Source organism: Anser anser, assembly GCF_964211835.1.
Source record: "Anser anser genome assembly, chromosome: 5".
NCBI classification, from domain to species: domain Eukaryota; kingdom Metazoa; phylum Chordata; class Aves; order Anseriformes; family Anatidae; genus Anser; species Anser anser.
The window spans coordinates 20,740,364-20,766,935 of NC_139725.1; the positions used below are offsets into that span (position 1 = coordinate 20,740,364).

Genomic DNA, 26,572 nt, shown 5'->3' on the forward strand with positions numbered 1-26,572 from the left:
TCCCAAAACCCCTGAACAGGCTGAATAACGGGGGGCAGAACTGGGCACAGTGCTCCGTTTTTCACCTCTATGGCAATGCCCCCCTTATCACATGCTGACACACATTTGAGAGCATTTTGAAGGGGAAGGAGAGGATAGGGCCCAGCAAAACAGACCCACATAGTACAACGCCTCCAAAACTGTTTAATAAACCTTTAAATGGCAAAGCAAGCAACCTCTCACAGCCAGGTAACTATATTGAGAAAGTTTTTATTAGAAGATATATTTCTGCCAAAATAAATAGTTACATTTTCTTCAGCAAAACATTAGAAAAAGGGAAACAGGAGAAAAAAAAAGCATCAACAATTTAATACTGAACTTTTAAAGTGACTGTGAGCACTAAAGACATTGCTATGTAAATAACATCACTTGCATATACTATTGCTGGTCAAGTTGCTGCTCTGACATGAGTAATTTCCATAGGATTTCCACGTGCGTTGTGTACTTAAGGGTCTTCTCCAACTCTGCGACAGCAGCAGAATCTCAGGATACATTTAGCTCAAAAATCTGCTTTAAGATGCTGTTCCCCAGAGCAAGAGAAAGCCCCCTAATTAAAATGTGTTTATTACTAAGTTACATTTCTCCGTCTTCTGCTTGGAACTACAGGTTCCCCCTCCCTTTGCAGGAGGGCTGAGGTGGACCCACACAGGAGGGTGGATGCAGTTAGAGACCGTCCTAGTGGAGCTCCCCACGGATTGGGAACAACGCCCCGTGGAGGGGCAAGGGGAAGGAGGAAAAGGCAAGGGAACAAGTACTGCTGCATTCAGAAAGGCAGACACCACAGGGACACAGAGGGCAGGCAGGCCAGAGCCCACTGTAAAGGCACAAGGTGAGTTTGGCACGAACTGACTGGCTGACGTGGCAGCCAGGTGCGATGGTCCATTCTCTCGGCAATTTAAGGGGAAGAGGGAAACAGCTTGAGAGAACTGTTGGCAAGACCCCTTGACTTTGGCAACCCACCACCTCCACCAGGTATTTAGCAGAAATGAACCCCTAGGGAAAGCAGACACACACACAGGGAGTTGTAGATATTTCTCCCCCAACCACTTTGGCGGAAGTGAGAGCTCTTCTCTCAAGGGAAGGAATGAAAGTTTGGAAAATGGATTACTAGATTAATTTTAAGAAAATGGACAAAACAGTAGGGGATATGTAAGTACTTGGGGGCAGACAGCACAATTCTTTTATTCTTGTGGTCTGAGTGCTGCAGGTACACAGTCCCCCCCAGGAAGTCACGAGAAACCAACTTCTAGGTCCTACAGACTGTGGTCAGAAATATTTCCTCCTACCTCTTGAAAAGTCAGTTTGCAAAACTATTAAGAGTAGGTCAGGCAGCAAACCAAGCCCAACATACCACACATGCGTGGTGGCTTACAGAGCATGCCATAGATACACACTGTTGTGCACAACATCAAACAACTACGGTGTTGTATAGGTTAGGGACTGGTTAGATGCACGAGAGGTTCACTGTTAGCCTTGTTAAAATCAGCAAGTAGTAACCGTGTCACAGGAAGGAGAAAAAGAAAGTGGATTCCTGAATGCACAGACCCTTTATGCAAACCAGTGGAAACTGCAAGAGTTGGGACTCTTGCAGAGTTCAAGTGAATGTTACACGGATTTCAGATGTGGGCTGCAAGATGAACTTTTGGTCAAGGAACCTGACCTCTCAAATACCACATACAGGAGAGCACAGGCCCTGGCCACCACCTGCTGGGCTTCCCTGCCACACATTCTGCTGAAGGACTGACTGCTGCAGATGATTGCCTTGTTCAGAGGAACTTGATGAGTGCAGGTTAATCAGCATCTGCTCACCTGAAGATAACACATGCCATGAGGTATACAAAGAACAAACGCTTGAATAAGTCAAGTTAGCAGTATCAAAACAGACACCTCCGGGTCCAATACAGAGTCTAGCAAGAGGCTTCCAGCTATTTCAAAGCGGGGTCTGATCTAGACAAGGCAGCACTGGATAACAAAATGCTAATCTTCAAAAGCAGCCATGGCCCTTTTTCCTACATCAACTAGCTAGAAGACCTTTCCTAACTTCTTCATCCTTAGCAATCTGCAGCAGTGAGCAGCAAGAATTTCAAGAAAATGCTTGAAACTTCTCTTAAGGAAGAGGAGGGTAGTAAGGGGTATTTATTTTTGACAGATCTGCTTTTCCTTTATCAGAGCTTAAATCTCTAAAGCCAACAAGCTATCGCACAACAGCCACTGCATCACTTGGTGAATACAGGCAAAAAGAGGGTTAATACAGAGTGGTGCTTTCCCAAGTATCCGTTCACACCCTGCAAATTACCATAGGGAAAGCAGGAGTTTCCTCCCTGAAGAATTAGACCTTTACAATTAAAGCCAGGCTTTGGTTTGTGGTTAAAGTCAGCAGTGCATAGGAGCTTCTCTTTGAGAGGCTAATATAATAAGCTAACGACAGATGAGGTGAACCAGAATGAAATTCTGGCCTTTTACCAGCCACAGCAGGTAGTCTGTTGAAAGGCATGGACCAGAACCAACAAGCCCCCTGGATCTGAGGGCTGGAAGACAGGGCCACCAGCCGAGGTGGTTCTGATGTGCAAGAGGAAAGCTGAGGAGATCCAGGGAACAAGGGTGCCAAGCTGCAATTTCTTAGCACATACTACTGCCAAGAGAATTTGGTTCACAGTTCAGTGGTTTACATAATCATACAGTGGTTTTACCAGTCCAGGAAGAAGGGATAAGAAAAATAAAAATAGTTGCATCATTTTCTCCACCCATACGTTAACACAAACCAAGCAGAGCCAAGAGGGCAGCAGCTTCTAGACACAAGATTTTCTCATCTGGCTTTGCCCTTCAACAGACGTTTTGCTTCTGGATGAAAAACTTTTAATTTCACGCCACTAAACATCTATGTGTTCTTGCCAATTGCTCTGTGTGCATTAGGAACAAGAGATAGGCATTCAGCAAACTAAGAAGGTAGTCCAGAGCAGCAGAAGAAAAGAAGCCCCCACAGCAAACCACAAAATAACCCCCTTTTCTTTATGCCAATTCTCAAATTTATCCTTCTCTCACAAACTGACAGTAGTTTGTTGCTGGTTCACCTCCACTACAGTTACGTCCATCTGGCAGTCAGCTTTTCCCACAAGCTTTAGGAAATTACAAGACTGATTTGCTTTGTAACCCAACACTCCCATTTTGGTTTCAGAATCCTATTTTTTTTTCTCTCCCCTCCCCAGTGACTCCCCTGTTCCCCAGTTGCCTTAACTACATGAAGCTTAAGAATAAATCTGACTCTTAAGTGCAGGCCTGTTTCACGAGCTGTGCAGGCCCTTGTGTTACATAGGTAGGTTACATCCAGGAAGGACAGTGGGGTGACATTCTAAGTCACAAAGTTGTCTTTGCACTGGCGTCTTGCGGACAGTCGGTCAGCACCACAGCTGCCCAGTCCATTTATTGCCTCCCAGCTTGCAGTGGCCACTGCGGGAGAGCCCTGATGCTTATCAGCCTCTGCTACAAACACTCAAACCCGCACCCAGTGCACAGTTGTGCTGGTAGGAAACAGCACCCACCACCTCACCCACACTGCTCAGGAAGATGTGATCGAGTAAATTCACTACTTTCTCCAGCTACTAGTAGTGTTTCTGAGGATATTTTCCCTTTTCACATCCAAGAGGGAAATGAGAGCGTTATAAATGACTACTCCGCACACAGGCTATGTATCAGCTTCAGACACCCTGCCCTGCTCCCCAGGAAAAAAAACCTAAGTTTGCTTTGGCCAGTTGCATACTGTTTGTGCTAGGAGAGGTAGAAGACGCCTCGTGCAGCAAGACACTGCAGAAAAAGCTACCGGGAGCTGGTTTTGTGTCATAGTGCAAGGACTTAGGTTGAAGTACATGCAGTCCCCACAGGAAGCCATATCTCACCCTGGGAAGAGCAGAGAACATTTCTGCACAGCAAGTCACTACTAGACCATCACTGAGAAGGCAGAATCGTGCAAGGCAGAGTCTTGCCCTGTAGCACATCCACTAGCTCTGGTCCTTTAAGGGACAAGACAAGTGCAGCCAGTTCCAAGAGGGCTGAACATGCACCAACGCTCCTGACTTCACTTCTGCTTCTTGCGCTCCTGCTATTGCCAGCTGCATAGCCTGTGAGCCACCATGCAAGACAGGCAAACTGCAAGGCTGATGTAACTGCAAGCCTACATCCTTCTCACCCCAAATCCTCAGAGTCAAGCCCCAGCTTGGCAGGAGGTCCCTTACGTGGCACCCACTTGGAATTTCCTTCAGTTGTATGGTCCCTTAAGGGGCGAAGCCCAACCCCTGTCAAAGGTGGCCACTTACCCAACACTTGCTGCAACACTCCACCACAAACCTCTCAAAGATAACATGACCCGCACCATCTCACCTTCCTACAAACACTTCACATTCCTTCCCCAGTGTCAGCTGCTAAACTAATCCTGAGACAGTCAGACTGAGCTTTTCCAGCATGATCCCACACTAATTCCATTCACAGTGACAGGAATGGGGCCTCAAACTCCATAAAGAAAAAATCTCAGTCTAGATTACTTCTTTCAAATAAGCTCAGTGACATTTAATACTTCAAGTTCAAGCTGCAAAAGTTCTATCAGGATGAAAATCATATAGGGAGAGTAAATGATAATATGAATCAGGGTGAATACACAAGTCTTCTACATTTCTGCAGTCCCAGTGCAGTCTGCAGCAGGGCCAGCTCTGGCTTCCAGTGGGGATGAAGTTAAGGGACAGAAAAAAGGATCTGGCTTCAGCAAAGAATAAAGTCAAGAGGAGATTTGGAAGCCCTAAGACAAACTGTTTTGGCAAGAGGCTACCTCATCTTCCAGTAGCACAAAGAGCTAAGGTATGTCAGACAAGTCAAGAAAAGCAGACCAATATGCTCTAAAAATCCAAAGGAAACTAAAAGCTACGTGAACTTGAGAGCGTCATCTACGTCCTGATTATCTGGCGGTAAAAAGCCAACGGCAATTCAAAGTGCATTATTTGGGATAGCCCAGCTGGGTCAGCATCAGCACGGCCATGGGCAACGGCCAGGCCTCAGCACAAGTCTGGAGCAAGGAATCAGCCTCTGCATCCTTGAACAGAGATTCCCTTGCCTGGCCCAGGGGGCAACAAATGGCTACAGTCAATTCCACCAGTCTCCATCCCGGGGAAATCCCCTTTGCAGCATATTCATGAGCACAGGGCAGCCTGCTGCCAAGGGATGAGACTGGTCCCACCCTGCATGTGCTTCCCCTCCCACCCACCCCCATCCCCGCAGGGCAGCAGGCTCAGAAGAGTGGCAGGCACTCTTTCGCACAGTCTAGAGGTGGAAATTTTATCTGAAACCCTTCCCGAGGGAAGAGGGAGGCCTGCATGTCCACGTTGATGCAGAGTAAGCCCAGCATGAGCTGGCGCTGGTACTCCTCCCACTTCAGCATGACGTCGGACAGGGAGCGGTTGCTTCTCATCCACATCGGCATTGCTTCGCCACAAGCAGGTGCTGAAGAAATTGGCAGACTCTGGGGCCCTCCAAGCTCAAGGTGATAGTAAAGCCTGAAAGACAGAACGCAGAGAATCAGGATGTGGGATGACTTGAGCAGGTCACCAGAGCAGAGCTCCAGAACTGCAGAGCTGTTTCGGTTCTGCCACTGACTGGCTGCAGTTATAGCCCCCCCGCTCACATCTCCTGTTTATACAGACCATGAGCTCTCGTGGAAATAATCGCCTCCTCATGCCATCACCTGAATCACAGCTAGGACCCTCTGCCCACAACTGTAATACAGTTTCCTATTCTCATCCCCAAAAAAAGAAAAAAAGTAATTTGAACTCAAGAACCCCTATGAAGGAACTTTCAGGGAACCTTGGGCTGGCAAATGCCATGCAGACAAGCACCTATCTTCTACAAAGGGAGAGTGGAATAAGCTAGCGTATCGTTTTCGTTAGACTTCCGTCTTTTAACCTATTGCAATAATAACAGCTTCATCACAGGGGCTGCCCTGTAATGGGAAGAAGTAGACCACATGCTGCATCTGTTCCAACAGTTAAGGAAACCAAGAGACCGTGGAGCAGATTTGTGTTTGAAGTTAGGCAGTAAATCCTTCTGGTTAATCTTAGCTGCTCTGCTCCAATGGAGAAGATGCCACCTTTCAGAAGGTGGAAACAGCGCTCCTCCAAAACAGGGCTGTGGAGAAAGCAGCCATACCTGGCTGAAAGATGACTGCCCAGTTTCTTCTTGGCTTTCTTCACAAGATAGTTGCAGATTTCAGTCATCTGCTCCCTCATCCATCTAATATCCTCAGGGATATCTGGAAGCCATTCCAGCAACCTGGGAAGAAACAGGAGACAAACCTAAGTTGAGCTTGCACAAAGGAAAGGACAGAAAGGAACAGTATTGCCTCCTACGAACGGTTACTGAGTTTTAGTGACAACTGCAACAGGAGCCATTTACACAACCATTCACAGAATTAAGGGGGAGAAGCTGTGAAGGACGAGAACAGCCCAGGACTTACTCTTTAAGTTTTGAATCTGCTCTTTCTGTATTTTCCATCCATTTTCAGATTTGGCAAAATGTTTTTCTCCCAAGCCTTCCTATCACAATCTCCTTCCAGAAACTTTTTATAGAGTATTTTGTACTAAGAACAGGTCTGATGGACTTGCCTTCCCAGCTGTGTAAGTTTAGGGCTGAAAGCGACTGGAACTACTCTCGCTCCAGCGGGGAGACACCTCTCATGAGATTCCCACAAACAGCTGGCTGCACGGGGAAGAAAACCGCCAGAGGAAACAGCTGAAGGCATACCTGACAGTGAAAGAGACTGCAGACTCCAGGGGCAGCATGTAGGGGACCATCATTGCCGTGGCCACACGTATAGGCAGCATGTTGGTGATACCAGTCAGGAGACCTCTTCTCTCCGCACAAGCCTCCATAAGAGCTGAAGACAGAACAGAACACGACTGAACCCCTGCAGTGGGACTATCCCTTTCCTTGCCGTATCCCATAAGTTACCCGGCTTCTCTCTCCACCTCCCACTCCTTAAGGAAGTCTCGCTCAGGATAGCAATTCTCCGAGCACAGCAACTTTTAATTTTATCAGGTTACCAAAGGAACAAGTATCAAGATCCTGTCCTTGTGCTACCATGCAGAAGTGTCAAATGAGAATCCTCTCCCAATTCAGCCTCCACACCTTTATCTAAGGGGTTCCAACTACAACTAACCACCTGTGGGGACCAGTTCAATCCCTGGGTGCAGCAAAACAACCACCACAAACAATACCCCACATCCAAGCGATCCTCTGACATGGATCAGGCAGTACAGCAAGACTGACAGGGCTTTCTTCCTTTGGATCATACCTTGGTTCAATCTGGGAGGCAAGTGTTCAAAGATGTGGTCTTCAACAACAGCAAGAGCTGTATTTTCCTCTGACTGGTCCTCAGCTTCTGTTTCTTCCTCTTTCTTCTCTCCTGGGGGAGCTTCTATGGCAAGGAGAGGACGTGCAGGACTCGGACGATGAAGGAGACCTGAGAAGAGAAGTCATATCATAAGGATGATACAAATTAGCTGCCCTGTCTTGTGTGGCCCTTAAAATGTTAGTCCTCACTTCACTCGCCACCCAGACAGACATCACATCGAGCCTCTTTAGCTTGTATCTGTTGTAATGTTTACCACAATGAGTTAAGAACCGGCTGCTTTAAGCCCATCTTCTCTTTCCCCACCAGAAATTCTGACGTTTCACCTCCACATCCTGCAGGGTGCTGTTTCACAGGGTTTTGTTGCTATATACTCTGCCAGTAACCAATTTCAATTCCCCTCCTGCAGCTTATTCCAGAGCCCCATGACTGCTCTTATCCCATATGGTATGCGCCACAAAGCAAACCGTGCTCGGTCTGCTGGAAATTGACACTAGGTGGCATCAAACACACACCCAGACTGCAACAAGAGGTCAAGGAGATAAGGAAGTCTGGGGTTTGAGTATCAGAAGGTCTAAGAGCAGCATCAAACTGCCAGGCTCCAGAGACTGCTGAGAGCATGCCTGCACTCTACACTGCTCTGCTTCCTGACACATACCCTGGCTGCACACGAAAGGGTGTAGGGTATCTGCTGAAGCTCCAAATGGCACTGGTGCCCAACAACTTTGCTGTAGCGCTGAGCACACTCTGTAGTTTCAACTGCATTGCACTGAAAAGGTGTCCACTCCAACTCTGCTTCCTGCAGTGCTAAAATGTACTCACAGATGGAAATCCTGTATGCTGGTATCCGAGGCACGCACCTTGATCAGTTCTACCCTCACACATTTTATACACGCAGTAACTGGCCTCAAAGCCACGCCACCACGCCTGGCACAGAAGCAGGTCAGTGCACCCCACAAACACTCAGCGCCTTACCATTCTTCTTCAGGAAGTGCAGCGCATCCCGATAGCCCTGCTTGCACATATCCCGCAGCACCTGTGGGCAGAGGCAGGCAAGAGCAGGTCGTTTGGAGACCTCCTGGCTGAGCAGAGCAAGCACTCAGCTCAGTGCTGGCTTCAGAGAATTCTGGCTTTGAGCAGAAGAGGTGTAACGTGGAAGCTTTGGGTATGGGAATCACGGGGTAACTCAGGTTGGAAGGGACAGCTGGAATCCTACCCAAGTACAGGCTTAGAGTCGCAGCTACTTCATTTCCCCCTCTAGAGCCGACGCTGCTGTGGGCAGCCTTCTGGGAGTCACTCTGATAAGCAGCCCAAAAGACTTCCCTGCAGATGCCAGGAAGGGCCACTGTGTTCACAGATAAAGCCAGCTAAGACTAGGAACGGGGCAGCAGAAAACTTGTCCAAGCGATTCAGGACACGGATGCATGTTTATTATGCTCAAATGCCAGGGCTAAGGTTGTATTTGCTCAGAAGCAGAAGCATGCAAAGCTGTCTGCAGTGCCACCTGTTCCAGTGGCACTTTTTAGGAGGGACAGTCACTGGCTTCAGGCTGGCAGCTCCAGCGTGACCTTAAAAAACATCACGAGCACATTGGTTCTGAGGGATGATACGTCCTTGTTTAGAAGCGAGCCTGGCTTCCTGGCAAATGCCACACAGCCATGTGGGAATACTTTCCAAGCAACTGCTAGCACCTGAGTTCCAAATCTTACAGTATCAAAAGAAAACCAAGCCACCTACATGACCTTGTGCAGATGCTCAAGGTTTGCCAGCTCGCTGGGTTGCTAAATGTCAAGGTGAAAAAACAGACAAGCAAGAGATACAAAACTAAGCGTCTGCAATCCTCCTCCTGCTCCTGAAGAGCAGAGGACAGCCAGCATCTATCCGCTGTCCCCAAGTTTGGGCACTGACAGGAATCTCACCTGTGGCTCCGGAGGAAACAGGGCCTTCGAGAGGCGGTAGAGGTTGCGAAGGTTGAACTGGATGCTTGTATTGGTTACTCTCAGCTCATGCATGTTGGTGGAACTGTCCCGAGGACAGATGTCGCTCTCCCCTGAGAACGGAGACACCGTGATTGTGTTCTTCAGCTCATATCGGGGCAAGTTGTCTGAAATCCCTCCATCAACGTATCTCTGAAATAAAGAGAAATGAATCGCTCTTCACTCTTGTAATTGATCAAGCGGCTTCAAGCAGATACTCTGCCCCCCTACTCACATCTGTGCCAACAACTTCAGGCAAGAATGGGCAACAGCCACCAGTGCCAGAGGAGTTGAAAGCAGCAACAGCACAGCTGTGTTATTTATAACCTCCATTTGCTATGTGCCTTTCTTCCTAGCATTGAGTGCTTTGGTCACAAGAGTTCACGGAGAAAGGCAAAATTCACTTGTGTGACTGCTGATGTATCTGCTGTGGGGTTTCAGTGCCATCCAGTATGACGCACCAACAGCCACCTGCAATGCCAGTTAGCACTGGTCTAAGCTGTCACGCTGCCATCAGACTTTTCTTTACCCATCTTTAAAATGAATAGCTCAGACACAGGTCCCCACCGTCAGCAAGTTGGTTAACTAAGAATGAAAGCAGCTGATTTGTTTCTAGCAGGGTAACTGAGCAGCAATCCCAACACATCTGGAACCTGCTAGCTTTGGCGTGATAGAGTATAAGGGACTTGGGTTTTGCTCCTAACAGGCACCCTCTTATCAGAGAACATTCTGTACGTATGTACTATAAACACAGGGGTATTCCCCTTGCAGGAAGGACGACCAGACACAGCTAGGGGAGACAGACAGACGCCCCCTGCAAGGAAAGACCACGCCATGCAGAGTGGCAGAGGACAGAGCAGAGCAGGCAGCATAGTGCCAGACACCCGCTTTGTTTAAAGAAGATTCAGATCTGAGTGTTTTGGCCACTGAGCTAAGACACAGCTAGTTTGTGGTAAGGACGCAGAAACCTACGTTTCCCTGAGGGTGGCAGCATGAGTTAACGTACTGTTAGAAAGAAGCCTACAGCAAAGGCTGGCAAAGCAAAGCCTGCATGGAAATCAAGGAAAAAACATGCAGAGCCTGCTTTCTGGTCCATCGCCCCTGAGGCGATGCAGTTTACAGCTTCTCACTCAAGATCAGCTGCCACTTCTTTGGATTTACGCAAACCTCCAGCCAGCCCAAGGCTGACCACTCTCCAACCTCTCGCCAAGCCCCGAGCAGCATCAGAACCACAGGCTGGGGCCTCGAGCTCCGACTCAAGGTGTTAAATCCTCCCCAGTCCAGGGACCCCTTTTAAGGGTTCACCTCACTCACGTGCCATAGACAGCTCACAGCTGGAAGACGTATTAACAGGTCAGTTACCGACCCGTTCATTTCTTGGTACTTGAGAAATCATTTTTCTCTCCCTCCCACCCATTTATTTCATCATCCCCTTCACGAGGCAGCTAGAGCTCAGAGAAGTAAACACAGGAAAAAGATGAGGAAGGCAGGATTTGGATAAGCACATTATACCTTTCACAATCACACTGCCTTGAAAACTGGTCCTCATGATTTGAGTCGGCCTGTCAGTATGTCCTGTGGCAAACACAGTCATCACAGGTATGCCAGGAATCACGCAGTCCTGCTTCAAAGCCTTTCCTAAGCTCATACCCAAGCTACTGTAGCCTCTCCCTTCACCATATGCCCTTTCAGAGTCAGAAGGGATCCTTATTTTCTGGGCAAGAGGTGAAAACTGATTTCCTCACACACATACTCCCGCTGCCACCGCCTTTCCCCACGAGGAAACTTGACATGAGAAGTCAGGCAGCTGCGAATTCCAAAAACCCTGGTGTTGGAGCCTGGTTTGGAGTTTTGTGATTTTGTCTGAGCCAGGCTCACCTCGGTTAGCACCAAGGAGGTCTCGTGCAAGAGCCGCTGCTACATTCCCACCAGCTGTGGGACAAAACCCCAGCCCGTGGTTGCTGAGCACATGCCAAACCAGCACTGATTCTGTCACTTTGAAGGGCTGGACGTTGAACGTTTCCTCTAGATCATTTCCCTGCCCAACATGCTTGCACAACACAAAAACAGCCTGTTTGGATATTAGGCAGGAGCAGAACCGACCTCGCTTTCAGGACACTGGTAGCAGTGGGAGCGGATCTGATGCCCTGTCAGACTGAAGCACCTCGGTCAGGTCACTTGTGCGAAAACCAAGGCACGCAGACGTTCATAGCAGCTCTTCCTTTCGGCTGTTTAGCTTACAAACATTTAGTTTGCACTAAATGCCTTTTAGTGGGTGCATTAACCTGAGCAGCACAAGGGCAGTCCAAGCTCAGCCGAGACCCTCAGCCATGACTTCTATATCCAGAGATGATCCAGCTCTGCACAGCTTTCAAGTGCTTTCACTTTTAACATCAACGTACAAAAAGAGAGAAACTGCTCTGGACGTTCTTGGACAGGAAGCTAAAAGGAGCTCCTGCAGGCAGCAGAACATTATTCTCATAGGAAGGACAGGAAGAATGTCACGGAAAAAGAGGCCAAGCATCAGCACCACTTGTTAAAGCTCTGCAAAGAGTGTCAGGCACACGGAAGAGGGACTACAATCGCGATTTCTACCCTATAGCCAAGTTCTTTCCACATGCACACAGGGTTGGAGCCTCAGTGCTGGAAAGGGTTGTAACAAGGAGCCAGGGGAACCATCTGCTACGTCAACCAGCACTTGCCCAGATTGCTGTATATTTCTGTCCTGTTAAACCATCAAGCCTTTGGGGCATTTTTAGCCAGCTGCAGGACTGGAAAAGAAGACATATCCACTGCTGAAGTTGTTTACCTGGGAATTTCTCATGCTTCTTCACAACAGTTCCTGCTAGCAGACGGGCAAAAGAGGACTACCAAAACTGAGTATGGCATTTCTGCCTTCTTATTCATCAGCACATGATTTAATGAAGAAATATCTTAAGAGCCTTACCACTCCACGCAAGGTTGGAGGTATCAGCCCACAGTAGACAGGGATGAAGGTGCTGCAAACACAGGCCTGGGGAAGAAAGAGATCCAGCATGTAAGAATCACGTCAAAGCCTACTGAGTTAGTCTGAGAACTGTACTGGCACATGCTGAGAATTAAACTACGTTACGAAGGACATTGAGAGTCCAAGGCAAAACAAACCAGCTTGCAGTTCTTGCCCAGCCCTCTGCAAGAAGTTTCCAGTCACCTGGATGAGCTCCTCCTTGGAGTGGAAGTCCGACAGTATGACGTTTTCTCCATCAGACACCCGCGTGAGGGAAATACCCAAACGTCCTGCTGCGACCTCGTGCCCATTGTCCGGCACAGTCTTGGACAGGCAGATCCGAATGATCTTCACCAAGTTGAAAGATGGGTGGAGCGGCCCCAAGAACCTCTTCCGTGCTTCTTTCGACACTCGAATAATGCTGGCACCAGCCTCACCTGCAACGACAGGAAGAAAAATGCCCCGTGAAACGCTAGCAAAACCAGCCTTCTTCACAAAACAAGGCGTAGAAAAGCCTCACGCAGAGCTTTACTCAGAGCTTTCTCCCTACGTGCCAATACAGCTCGAGATGCGTGGCTATTACAGGCACTGTGGGAGAGTCACAGAAGCTTGCTGCATTTGCATTCTCACTCCCACACTGTAAACAGCCACCCTTGTCTTACACACGTTATACAAAGTCGGCAAAGATCACATGCATCTTGGTAAGGCCTCACGCTTTCTCAGGAGGCCCTGCTTGACTGGCCTGTGAAGGACTGGTGAAAAGCCAGTGACAGAAAACAGGTATTTTCATTTTAATAGACATTTGCCCATAAGCAAAAGCACCAAAAAAAAAAGGAATCTCACTGCTTTCCAGCTGATCATCACAGCTCTGCTGGTAGCATCACTCACGTCTCAGGTAGCAAAACAGACACTATGGACAGGGGTGGACTTCGAGCCCCCTGGTGAGGCTTTGGTGTCCATCCCGCCCGTGTCCGACTCCCGAGCACTAAACCAGGCCCCGATGGCAAGGATTCCCGAAAGCACGCCTGCTTTACACTTCCACACAGTGACCCAGCTGGGTTTGGAGGGGAGAAGACACCCCCTCAGCACAAAAGGGACATCTGCACGCCTGCTAAGCCCAGTATCTCACGGTCACTAGGAGCCCAGCCTGGCAAGAGCATCAGGGCTCCGTGGTGGGAAAGGAGGGAAGGGAGGAAACAAAACAAAAACATCACCCCAAGCCAAACCCTCCGTGCCCAGCACGCTGCCCTTTGCGCATCCTGACTGCTGCTTCCACACGCAGCCCGAGCCGTGGTGAGACCCGCGGCAGTGACTCCTCTGAGCACCCGCCAGTCGCTGCAATCCCAGAGACACAGGGAACACACGGGTGAGGAAAGTATCCAGGCAAGAATTAAAGGAACTGGGGGAAACAGCCACGCTTTCACCAATTAAATCTTCTCCCCAAGCTGCAGTTTGGTTTTTGGGCAAAGATGAAAGCTGCTGTCAGTGCCAGCCAACCTGAAATCCCTCTGGTTTGCTCCCTGTCCCTCTCAGCCCTGTGACTGCAGAAAGGAGGCAGCCGAGTTAGACTCAGGTTAACAGAGATAAGGGAAACACCACCCCCAGCGCACTGCGGGTGTTGACGCATCCCATTCTTTTGCAATACACGTGTGCCAGCAACATGTTTTCCACTAAGGCAGCCTGTTAACGCGACTGTGTGCGCAGGAAAGCCAGCAACACCAGCAGCTCGAGCGAGCACCAAATGAGACCCTTGACCACGACCAGAGGCTCTGGGGTCAGGATTTGGGTACTGTGAGGTAGCAACTTAGCGGAAAATCCAAGTTCCCCTCTCCGAAGCAATTTTTAGCCCTATAATCCCAGTCTTCTGCTCTTTCCTAAAGCAATGTTTAGCAGCCTAATTCTGATCTTACTTACTCAATTAGCCGTAAGCCACTGAGCCCAGCCTGTTCCAGATAGTAGCTGCACGGTTCAACATCCTTCCCAACACGAAGGACAACAGCCAGAAATGACAACTTGTTAGCACTCCGTGCCTAAGACACCTTTGTGCCTAACGAGAGGAAGAAATACACACAAAGAACCTGCAGCAGAGCCCAAAACTGGATGGAGCCCACTCCAGCACCTTGGCCACACGAGCCCTGGAAGCCCCACTGCACGGAGTGCGTCACAGAGCTGCTGGCCTTGCTGAAACCCCAGTAATAAATAGGGTGGGAGCCTGAGCCACGGGGACACCCCGCTCGCAAGGCCACGCTGGGGAGGGCGGCTCAGGGATGGCGCTTAGAGAAGCTTGCCTTCAGACTTGGCACCTCAGCGTCCAGAGATGCGACAGCGACACTGGGAACAACTGCAGTTATACGGAGCTTATGACTAATGTCTGAGCAAAAAATCTGAGCTGGGAGTTGCTTAGGGAAAACAAAACAAAGTCCCAAATATGCCAGGAAACAGACTGTCTCAGCGTCTGAGGAGGGACTTCGGCTCCAGCTGCTTCTCTGTCGTCGTTACCCAGCCAAGCAGGACAGGGGGACATGGGAGAACTGGGGACAAAATAAGAGTTATTGATAATTAGCAATTGGATTTTTTGAATTTTTTTTTGTTGTTTGTTTGTTTGTTTTAAATGTGTGCATATAAACAGATTGTGCAAAAGCAGCTTCTCAGGTATTTCAGTTTGAGGGCACCTCTGATCTTGTTGGACTTGTTGGCTCGCTTGCACCGAAACCGAGTGCAGAGGAGCTCCGTGGGACGAGGAAGGCACAGGGCGATCTGCAGCGCCACCGGCTTTCCTGGAAATAAGGCCAGCTGAGGGTTCAGCCAGAGGAGTCAGGTTTACGCAGCTAGATCCATGACAGATGGCAAGCCCTCCTGGAAATAAGTTCGGGAGGAGAAAGGAGAGGTGAGAGAGCGAACAGAATTTGAGCTGGTTTTTCCTGGAATTGCTTTTCTGGTAGTAATGGCACTAAAGGAGTCTGCCAGAGGGAGCAGCTGAATGAGAGAGGTGGTAGAGAGAAAAATCCTGCAGGAGTCAGCCACAAACTGTCTGCCCCTGCCGGGGTAATCCTGTGCCAACTCCAGTCCACAGAAAAGTTTGTTTTTTGATGGATCTGATGATTCAGAGCACAGGGTCATGGGGAAAACCACAATGTTTATTTTCCTCTCTTGGGGTGCATCACAATGAGCACTGCCAACCTCCCACAGCTGGTATCAGCTCTTTTCCCACCAACCAATTTATCCAACGCTTCTCCCCATACAGACTTAACTAAACCATTATCCCTCTAAACAAACACAACCTGTATCAATGAGAAATATTTCACGTGGCACGAGGGAGGCCACCTGGGCCACCTCTGGCCTGGGATCCCTCTGCAGCAGCCACAAGGGGCAGTGGATGGCTGCCCAGGGGAAGAGCCCTGTATGCAGCTGCAGGATCCCAGTTCATTTTTAAGCTACGCCAAGCCAGCTTTACATGAGTGTATCGTCCTGGTGAGACTGGTTTCCTTAAAGAATTAGCTCTTGCGCCCATCGGTCGTGCCCAACACACCTGCTGGGGGAGGACAGGCAGCCCCGGGCCTCTCCTGACCTCTGTGTTTCGCACCAAGGGCACCTCGGCGCTCGCCTGTTGCCCACGCCGGTAACCATCCCGCAGCCAGCAGGAGGACGGCTGACCCATGAAGTATTTCAAGTGGAAAAAAAGAGCTTAAGACAGGCACAAAAATAGGAGCAGCGCAGGCCGAAGAGGGAGGGGGCACGCTGCGCATTCCAGCCGGCAGCTCCCGTGACACCACGGCTCCCCCTGGAAGAGCTCCACATCGGCACAAAGATCACCCCCTGCGCCAGGGACATTCCCGCTCCCTGGGTGGTAAACAGGGCGCGGGCTCCAGAAAAGGCACCCAGACGGGGAGGGGGGACAGGGGACAGCGGCAGGATGGATGCAGGGACAGCTCTGAAAGGCAGACAACCAGCAGAAAGAAGCGCAGGTGCTTTTGACACCCCTCCAGCACCACCTGCTCAGAGCGAGGTTCGTGGGGTAGATGCTCCCGGCAAGAGCCCCCAGCTGGGATCTTTGCATTTTGCTCCCAGAGCTGAGCATCAGTGGAGCTCTTGTGTTTCCCGTCGGTAGGTCCCTGTTCAGACCCAAATTCGGGAATCGGAAGGAATTTACCGGTGTTACCTCCCTCAAGGCAGTCTGGCTGCCTGTCTGCTGCTGCTTCAGCTGGAGCGGTGCCGTGGAGGAGCGAAAAGCCAGCCCCTCTTGACGAGCACAGGTTTCAGGAGAGCTGCCCCACGTCCCTCCCGAGCACAGACCCCCAGGCTGCTCCAGCTCAGCACGCACAGCTCCTGCGCCTGCCTCCGCACTGAGAGCAAGCGACGCACGCGCTTTTCCTGCCCGGCCTCTCCCCGGAGAGGGTACAGCCCAGTCCCGCCACCAGCCTAAAAACATTGAGCTGTAAACAAGGGACATCGAAAGAAAAGTCTGCAGGCTGACAGCTAGAAAATAATTAACCCAGAGCGCTTTATTGGACATTTCCTCGGCACCCATTCGCTCGCCAGAAGGGCCAACAGCAGATAGCAGCGTGCAGGTGATCCAGGGACGCCTCCAGGCCTTGGGGGCGCCGACCTCAGCCCAGGAAAGATCCCCACCGCCCGGCTGGGCTCCTGCTCCTCCTCCCGTGCTCATGCTGAAGCAGCCTGGTTTCCACCCCTTGCCCCAAGGGGACGGGAACCTGACCCGGGGCGTCCTCATCCCATCAGCGAGGCTGGAGGGATGTCAAAGGGGGCCCGAGGGATAGATTAATGCCAGCAGGAAATGAAGCGAGAACAACAACTTGTGGTCTGCCCCGTAAAACGCCTCCAGGTGATGTGTGATCCAAAGCTACTGACGGATCCTCCATTTCAGTGTGAAATCCTAAAACCGTGGGGGGGAGGAATCTCTGCCTTACATGGCCGAATTTGTATAAATGCCACTATTTAACACACACAAAAACCCTTCTTAAATGCTTGGGGCTGGGAGAAGGCAGGCAGCACCAGAACCCCCAGTGGCACTGGTCCTTTTCCCATCTGTGCACATCGCCCTGTAAGCTGGTAACACTGAGAAACACGTACCAGAACAGGTTGTTCTTTGGGACTTCCCTCATTTTTGTTGTGAGGAGCATTTATATGATTTATAAGTTTCCACTCATTCCTTCTCTCCTACTATTTTGTCATCAGAGAACAAGGAGCAGCTTGGCTGCCTCAGCTCCAGATGACAGCCAGGAAGGAAGTTGTTTCTCTTTTTGATGCAGAGGTAGCAAAAAAAATCGGAGTAACTCCTCAGGCCCCTTTCAGGCTGGCAAATAACCCCTCTTCTCACCTCACAGGTGGGGCGAGTGGAGACACTGAAAGAGACGGCTTTTCGAGCAGGGCCAGCTCCTGCAGCCGGAGGCAGCTGCTGCAGGAAGGGCTGGTCCCACACCACCTCCTGGCCCAGGTTCTCGGAGCTCAGCATCGCAGAGCCCAGATGCAGCCCGCAGCAGGACGGCGCCGTGAATCCCCACCGCCTGCAGCTGCTTCAGAGCCCCAAGCCTCCCTCTTCGCAACGTGCCAGCCCCCAGGACGTCTGAGGTAGGTTACTTCGTTCAGGGCACGAGCAAAAAGGCTTTGGGAGAGCGGGCACAAGAGCTGCCAGCCGTGGTTACGCCTCAGCTGAACCTTTGCACTGGCATTAGGGAAGCGCCGGCACAGCGAAGCCTCACCAGGCAGCTGATGCCCTGCAAGCCAGCGCCCGCTTTGCTCCCACAGGCAGGCCCGGAGCGCTTGCTCTTGCAACACAAACCAGACAAGAGCGCGGCTCCTGCTGGGGAGCAATCAGTAGGAAGGCTCAGCTCAGGCAGGCAGCCAGGATTATTGCCTGGCACAATCGCTGCAGTCACCGCTAGCCTAATTTTCCCCCCCTGTAATTCCCTAATACAAGGATTAGCGTTGCATTGCTGCTCATTGCCGTAGAGGGAAGTGAAGCTTGGATCCCTGCTGCTTGCCCTGGGCCAGCGCAATGCTGGGCTTTACTTTTTTTTTTTTAAAGCAAGTACCCAGCAGGAGAAAGCTAGTGGAGAATAGAGAGAACGGGCAGGAGAAAGATGGACCAAAAACAGCTGCATGACTGTGAAGTTGCCTTTCTCCTCTGCTGCACGTAGGCAGGAAGGGAACCACATCCCGCTCCTGCCTTGTTCATCCAGGTGACGACCACTAACACAAGGCCTCCTGGGGTTGTTATTCCAGCAGGACTTGGTGTGCAAGGAGCACCCACACGCACGACATTGCACGCTCCTTACTCGCTCGTCAGGGCCAGTTTGCAGGATGGCAACTCACACCCAGCGAACGAGGGCGGCTCCCACCTCCCCGTGGAGGTGCCACCAGGGGTGAGATGCTCTGGAAGAGGAGAGATCCGTGCTACAGGACAGGAGAGAAAAGCTTTGGCTTTTCCTGCTCACCAGCACGAGGCTGGTCCCCGTGTAAACCTGCATACAGCTTTCAGTGGGGTTTTTTTTTGGTCTAGCCCCTGCTGCCAGTTCTGTGCTCACCAGAGACGTGGCTGACCGTCACCCAGGAAGGGCGGCCTGTCTCCCTTCCCCACTGTACACTTGTGCTGCTACTAGAGCACCGTCTTGCCCTGGCAGGGAATGAAAGGAATAGCTCTGAAGTCCACCCCTGGCACTGAGCCTGCATCGTGCCCCGCTCCTGACGTCCGCGCTGCCAGCGACTGCTCCGTCCCACGCCAAGCACCTCCCCTGCTCGCTGTGCCCGCTTTGCCCTTCCATCGCACTGGGACGCGCTCAGTGTCACCTCACCCTGCTGAGCGGCTCCCCACCGGCCCCACCACGAGCAGAGCAGGTTCCCTCCAAGCCAGGGGGACGAGAGGTGCTCCAAAGCACTGCTCAGGAGGCAGGCACGGGCATTTTGTGCTAGGAGGGATCTCAGTCTGATCAAAGTTACTGAGGAAGCGATTTGGGGCAGACGGCATTCCTCGGGAGCCATGACAAGATTATCTGGAGGCTGCTGTTACCTTTCCTCCACAGACAGCAGCAGCCGCCCCCAGGCACTGCTCCTGGGCATCGGGACTCGGAAGCAGCCCCGGGAGCAGGACAGGAGCTGCTCCCTGCAAGGCGGAGGGTGCAGGAGCAGGGAGGGCAGCAAGAGGTGCAGCAACATCCCCCTGACGCTCTCACATACCCAAGCTTTTCTACGTTTTGAAGTATGGCGAGGAGCCAAACGGCTGGTTTGGTCCCTTAAAGTTTTTAGCAGTCCCACGACTTAACACAGCTGGCTGGATACACGGAGACACCTCCTGTGCCGGCAGCCTGCTCTGGGACAGGGCTCTAACTTTCTCCGTGCCTGACATAACCTGAGCCCGCACCCTGCGCATGATGCGCTGGAAGAGCTTGCTCACCAGGCCCAGCCCTGAATCAGCAACATTCAAATAAGCCAGCAAGAGCAGCTCTTGCGATTTGCATACGTAAAGCGCTCCTCGACTTATCTACACCCCCAGCCGCCACCTCCCCGTCTCAGGACGGAGAAGGAGACAACCCATGGGAGTGGCAGCACAGAGCCACTGCCAGATCCGACCTGAAAGCAGCGCTCGGTCCTTTAAATCCTTGGCTTCCAAACCCAGCATCCATCCTGAGACTGCATCCTACCAAGAGGAAGGTTGGTTCTCGGAGGAAATACTCCGACCACAGCACAGCCACGAGCTGCTCCAGCCACTTGATGAAGCTTGGTGGGGGTTTTGCAGGCAGAAGGCACCAACGCAGACCCGGCCCATAGTGGCACCACGAAGCATCGCGGCCTCAGGCGTGGGCAAGCACCAGAGGGCAGCACAAAGCCCCGGGTCCTGGCACGATTATCAGCTGCAAAGCCCCCGTAAGAAGGAGGTTTGTCCATTCCCTGCTCCAGAAAGAAGGAGCGCCAACCAAAATGCCATTTCTCTACCCCTCGCACGGCCATCTTCAAGCACAGAACACGGCGAGCGTAGCAGAGTTAAGACAGATTTACCTCCAGCCACGTTGGGGAACGTTTCATCCACACTCAGCGCACGCAGCCCTTCTCCCACTGAAGAGGTGGGATCCACAGATCTCTTCCCACAGCCACCCGAGGCGGCACCACGTGCACTGCCCTCCGGCAGACCCCACGATGCACGCTTTGGCCAACACAAACGGGCAGTGCTCTGAGGGCTCCATAGAAACTAAGCTGATTTATTTCCCCTCAATCTGGGATTTGGCACTAGACTCCACACACGCAGAGGAGATAACCTGTGATCAGGCTTTAAGCCTCTGCATGCACCTAAACTCCAGCAGCCCATCAGTAACGACATCTCTGCCGCTCATTGAGAGAGGTTTCCATTTCTAAAGGCAAAAGAAGGGGTTACCCCTTCTGCCCCCCAGTGGAAAGAGAACCCCCAGTTCTGCTCCTGGGGGTCATACGGCAACAGGCAGCAAGCAAATCTAACTCAAATAACGAGTACCGCATCCCGGGTCAAGGCTGGGACAGAGGCCTGGCTAGATACCAAGGGGAAAAAAATAAACGTATGTTTGTAATCGACCTAGGAAAAACTTTCCAAGAACCCCCCAAGCAACGCGGCTCTGGCTAGCAGAGGTACGGCCTCCTTGCTGCCTTCTCAGTGCTAAAAGCATCCCCTCACCCTTTTTGCTGACACTGCGATGGCTGATCCATGCTTTAGGAGATCAGGACTCAGGAGATCCACGCTTCAGGAGAGCTGCTGACTCCCCCAGATGGGGGCAGCCCCCTCCTCTGTGTTTAGGATGAAGGCACCCAACGCTGGCTGTGTTTTGGCATTGCTTGTGGCTGCCTTGTGAGCTGCCACATGAGCTGCTTGTACTCGTCCAGGCCCAGCAACCTCAGGATTTATTCGTCCAGGTGAGCTCCAAGATCCAAGGCACGTGTAAGGAGGAGGCTGCAAAGCCAGCAAAAAGTTCTCACCTGCTTGGCACACAAAGGTGCATTTCCTAGCGGGCCAGGCTCCAACAGCCCCGAGAGCCAACACAGAAGCCCATTTCGCAGAAAACCCTCTGGAGAAGAGGTGATTCATGCTCCAACACCGTAGCATACACGATCAAGCACCTTGTAAACACACAAGTGCACCTCGATATCCACACACATGACTAATGGAAAAATAGCCATGTTTTTTCATGCCAACATGCAGAAGAACCTCAAAGCTGGAGACAGCACTTCAAACGCGGGTCAACACCCCAGCTGCAGCCCTGGAGAACACATCCAAGATCCCTACAACCTGTAGTAAAGTGCTTAAAAAGAAGAAAAAAGCTGGAGGAGGCACATTAAGTGGGATCTTAGGCTCCGAAGTCCAGGAAAGGTTCTGTTTTCTCTGGTCAGTGCCTCAAAGGATCAAAACCAAAGAAAACCCAAAGGAAAAAGTTTTTTCCACTCCTGCCCAGGAACTGCTTCTCTGCACAGCAGAATCGCAGAGGTCACAACCAAGTACAGGTGCAGGAAGGCACTAGCCTTATCTACACTCAGCCAAAATAAGCAAGGCTGCAGCAGGAGTCCCCTCTGCTTGCCATCCACCCGGAGATGGCGTTCAGAGTTCCCGGGCGACAGACAGGGCAGCAGAGAGCCCAGGGCATGGCTGCCATGAGCCTGAAAGCTCCCGGGCTGCTATGAAGAGAAACTAGCTGCACACACACATCCTCAGGATGCCCCAGCAGCCTGCACTAGGATGAACTGCTCGGCCAGCACAGGCTGCAGCTGTACCTCTTCTTCCCCGTGAGCTCATCCCAACCCCTGGACCTCGGCCTGCGCTGTCAGGGTGGTTTATGACAGGGACAAAGTGCAGCAATACCGTGCCCCAGCTGGGCACCCCGTCTGCTTTTACTTTCACAAGTCAGCTCTGCCGCCCTTCTGCTCTTTTTTTCTACCCAAGACATATGCCAGCCACATGGAGAGCTAGAAAAAAAATAAAATAAAATGCCCCAGAGCACTCAAATTTGAGACATAATCTGAGCACCCAGGATCCAAGCCTTTGCTGGCTTGAAACAACATCTTTTGCCCTCTTTCAGGAGGGGGCAGTTAATGCCGCCCAGAAGGTGGCCCCATACTCAGTCTCCTTTATCCTGCCTCCCCTTACTCCTCACAGGGACGAGAAGAATAATTCCAATCCCGATTCACAGAAAGCTCTCTACCAGGCTGGGTGTTGCCCTCTGGGAGGCTGCGGATGCTCCGGACATATAAATAGCAAAAACAAGGCAGACAAGATAAGAGACTTGCTCAACACCACACTGGTGTCTGAGCCAGGCGAAGGATTCGGGCACTGCTGTCAGCCTGTCTCACATCGGTGCCACACCTCTGACAGCAACCCGGGGCCCTCCCAGTTAGGAGGCTAATTGTGCAGTCGCCTCTTCAACACAAGCAACAGCAAGCGAAGCAACCAAGTCCCTGGCAGCAAACAGACCCCTGCAGGAGAAGGGATTAGAAGAGGTCTATTCCCTTGTCCCCGAGGAAAGCCGGCACTGTGGCAGAAATCCCAGGCTGATCTTTGAGCAGCTGGTGAAAGCTCCCCATCCAGCTCCAGAAGCAGCGGCTCCACTCCATCGGTCGTTCCTGCAAACACCACGCTAAGGAGGGGGAAAGTTCAAACCTAACCACACAGATAACTTTTGCTGCATGAAGGCTACATCACAAAACCCTACCTGTCCCCAAAGAACAGGGAGTGCCCTGAAAGATCAAGGCGAGAGGAGTTCAAGCAGTAAACAGCTCTGGTTTCACTTTGCTCCAGGACAGGCTCGTATGTTTGTTTCAGAAACAGCCTTTCCACCGATGAATTATTTGAGACTGAAGAGATGCACCTGATCCCCTCGCATCACATCCCTCATTTCACATTTAAGGCGCTTGTCTGTATTTGCTGTTCTCAAAATAAAAACTTCCAAGGGCAACAAGCTCTGCTGGGGTTGTTGGCTTCCCCACCCCCCATACCTAAACCAGCTGAACTTGACAGCCAGCAGCTTTTTTATGCTGCCAGGCGAGCAAAACAACACGAGGCACCACACACCTTCAGCTGTTTGTTCCCCATTTGTACCAGAAGCATGAAGAACCTACATTGCGTGCACACTTTAAAAAATAAAAATAAAATTATTCTGTAACTGAAGAATGTAGATAACACTTAGGCAAACTGAAGGTCTAGCTCATACAGAGGACAAGAAAGTTCCCCAGTGCCTCTCGGTCCCAGGAATAGCCCTCTTCCAAAAATAACAGCGCTAAGAATAAAGCGAGGTTTCCTAGAGCCTTGGGGATGCTGTGCTTGGAGACGCTCGGCTCTAACCCGCACACACACACGCTGCACGGCGGCTCCGGCTGCTTCGCTTCCTGCTCACAGCACCCAAAAGCCCGCACCCATGCAGTGAGAGGTCAACGTCTCTCTTCACCCCACGCCTCATCAGGCCAGCCTCTCACGCAGCCGACCCCAAAAACAGATCTCCCCTTACACCAGGGGGTCAACATGGGACCGCTCGGCTGCTTCCCTACCGCGAGGAGCCTTCTCCAAGGCGCCCTCGGCAGCCACCTGCTCCGCGGGGCAGCACCCACCTCCTTCCTCCCAGGGGGCCCATTTCGGAGGGGCATTTTTACCCCCGCCACCCATTTCGGAGGGGCGTTTTTACCCCCGCCACCCATTTCGGAGGGGCGTTTTTACCCCCGCCACCCATTTCGGAGGGGCGTTTTTACCCCCGCCACCCATTTCGGAGGGGCGTTTTTACCCCCGCCACCCATTTCGGAGGGGCGTTTTTACCCCTTTGGCCTCCACCTGACAGGTGCAGAGAGCTGACGGCGCGAGTGGCAAGGCAAAACCCCTTAAAAACAAAGCACCACGCGTGCTTTGAAGAAGCCAGCAGGAAGGCAGGGTGCTATTTCCATCCCTGCTGGTGGCGTATGACAGAAACAACAATAAAAAAAACATAATAACGACGACGGGGAAGGGAGGGAAGGCTGAAGGGTCAGCCGGCTGGCCTCGCCAGGGCAGCTGGTGCACCTCAGGCAGCCCTCGCACCCACGGGCGCCCCACAGGGGCCCCAAGGAGCCCCCAACGACCCTAAAGACCCCCCCAAAGACCCCAAAGCCACCCCCAAGAGCCTCCCCCAGGCCTCCCTTACCGAGGCAGGCGCCGCTGACGAGGGCGGTGGCGGTGAGCGCCCCGGCGGAGGCACCGTAGACCTTCCTGGCGTTGGCGACGAGGAAGGGGGCATGCTCCTGGAGGCAGCTGGCCACGCCGATGTGGTAGACCCCCAAGAAGCCGCAGCCGGCGAAGGAGATATTCCAGGTGGAGTCCGTGGGGAACATGGCCTCCGCGCCGGGAGGGTGCGGGGGGGGACCCGCTCACAGCCCCACCGCCGCCGAGGGGCGGGCCGGGGGGGCGAGAGGCTGGAGATGAGGAAAGGATGAAGGCTACCGCGACCCACCGGGTTGCCACTGGGCTACCGGGGCCCGCCGTCGCGGTTTTATGGGGCGCCCCTTCCCGGCGGCCCGCCCCCGGGCCGCTGCGGGGCCGGGCTGAGGGGCGGTGCTGCCGCCTCCCCTCAGCGGTCAGCAATGGGAGGGCAAGCGGCGGCTCCTCCTTCCAACCCTTCCTCCGGTGAACCCCTCTTTGCCCCGGGGACAGCGTGAAGTGTCTCCTGGTGAGCCGTGGCACACGTCCTGGAGCTTCCCCCCCTCCTTTGGTCCCCCCGTGGAGATGGGGGGCCCAGGGTTTAGCGCCCCAACCTCGGTGCCTCACCAGAGGCGTTGGGTCTTGGAGGGCTCTGCTCCCAGCTGGGGGGATGTCACACTAATACAATGTTTTGCTTTCCTAGAGCAGGATACAGGCAATATATGTGAGAGGACGGGAAAACGCTGAGCTCTTCTCTTCACAGAGAGCTCAGGAACCAGAGGGAGGCTTCCACAGCACAAGAACGGAGCAAAACAGTCCTAACAGTTTCCTGAGCCTGCCTCTAAACTCACCAAAACGCAGTCGCTTACCTTTCACCAAAGTGACTGCAAGTTTTATTAGTGCTTCCAAACAAGCCTGTGTTATATCAGCTCACAGCAGGGCTGCAGGCCAGTGCTGCCAGATCAGCACAGATCTCAGAAGGTGGAATGATCCTCTCGTCATAAGAGAGACAGACTTTAGTCATTCAATTCATTAGATAAGTGAACGTTTACAGGGACATCAGAAGGTTCAGCATGGCAAGAGAAGCAGCTGCTCAACTCTAGGTAAGGAAACTATTACCAGGAGGGAGGCTTGGAGGTACAAAGAGCATAAATAATTTCTTAATAGCACCAATATAGGGTAAAAGTATTTTCTACCAAGAGAAGGACCTCATTCAGGGTTACACCTGTCCTTAAGAGCTCTCAGACTAAGCCTTCCTCCCCACAGGAGCTTTGTTAATTATGTTAGTGAAATTCATCAAGGTAGCCCCATTCCTGTTTCTTCCACTGGAAGCAGCCTTTCAAAGGTCTTAGGTTCCCTGTTTATACCTCATAACCCTCCTTCTCTGACTTCCTCTCAAACCTCTACTTGTTCTTGCAATTTCCTTCCTCCCTTATGTTGGGCATCTTTATATGACCCTTGTCAACCCTCACCTCCTCCACCTGGAGAGGTGAGTATTGGGACACCTGAGCCTTCTCCCTCTTAAAGGCCCTTCTTACCCCTCAGCACCAAGACAATCATAGTGCTTTCACCTTGTTCTTCTGGGGATGCTGAAAGATGTTTTCCATGTGGACAAATCCAAAGAAAACATTGTCTTGTACTTTTCAGAACTGTCCAGCTGGACAACTAGTCACTGGTCTGTGACTTTAGAGGAAATCTGTGTTAAAGCTGAACTGAACCTTGTTTGCAGAAACCTCCTTAACACTGGCAACCACAAGAACAGCTTTGTTCTCAAGCTAACATTGCTTCCTCTTTTGTCAGCATTTCACAAAACATAAGGTTCCTACTGTGTTTGGAAAACAAAACAGTGCTGTGACAATAATGAGGTTAGTTTCACTTTAGTTCTCAGTAGCAGTCTCATTCTTAGTTTTTTACACCACTCTGCCTCGAGTGGTTACCTCTCAGTGTTACCTGTCTGAGGAGGTTATTGCTGCACTATTGAAACGGGTTATTGAAATAAGCCTTGTAAGCAGTAATCTCTTGTTGAGTACTTCCTGGGTACTGGTGCTAGCAAG

General features: G+C 51.7%; 1 protein-coding gene across 1 annotated transcript; it reads right to left on the reverse strand.

Annotated features, from left to right (window-relative positions):
• Positions 1 to 233: 233 nt before the first annotated feature.
• PNPLA2 (patatin like domain 2, triacylglycerol lipase) lies at positions 234 to 24,919 on the reverse strand. The gene is made up of 9 exons (XM_083839569.1): positions 24,526 to 24,919; positions 12,593 to 12,825; positions 12,350 to 12,415; positions 9,346 to 9,555; positions 8,402 to 8,462; positions 7,370 to 7,537; positions 6,820 to 6,952; positions 6,226 to 6,348; positions 234 to 5,576 (listed from the first exon to the last, which is right to left on the reverse strand). Exons 1-9 carry the CDS (start codon positions 24,710 to 24,712, stop codon positions 5,312 to 5,314), a joined length of 1,446 nt encoding a protein of 481 aa, XP_083695695.1. The 5' UTR covers positions 24,713 to 24,919; the 3' UTR covers positions 234 to 5,311.
• Between the last annotated feature and the right edge of the window lie 1,653 nt (positions 24,920 to 26,572).

Bases quoted from the DNA above. Each gene is read 5' to 3' on its own strand.
- PNPLA2 (XM_083839569.1), bottom strand. From the start codon at position 24,712: ATGTTCCCCACGGACTCCACCTGGAATATCTCCTTCGCCGGCTGCGGC. The intron at 7,538-8,401 runs GTAAGGCGCTGA...TTCTCTTCTCAG, and splicing joins GCACTTCCTGAAGAAGAATG to GTCTCCTTCATCGTCCGAGT. The intron at 5,577-6,225 runs GTATGGCTGCTT...TCTGTCTTTCAG, and splicing joins GGCAGTCATCTTTCAGCCAG to GCTTTACTATCACCTTGAGC.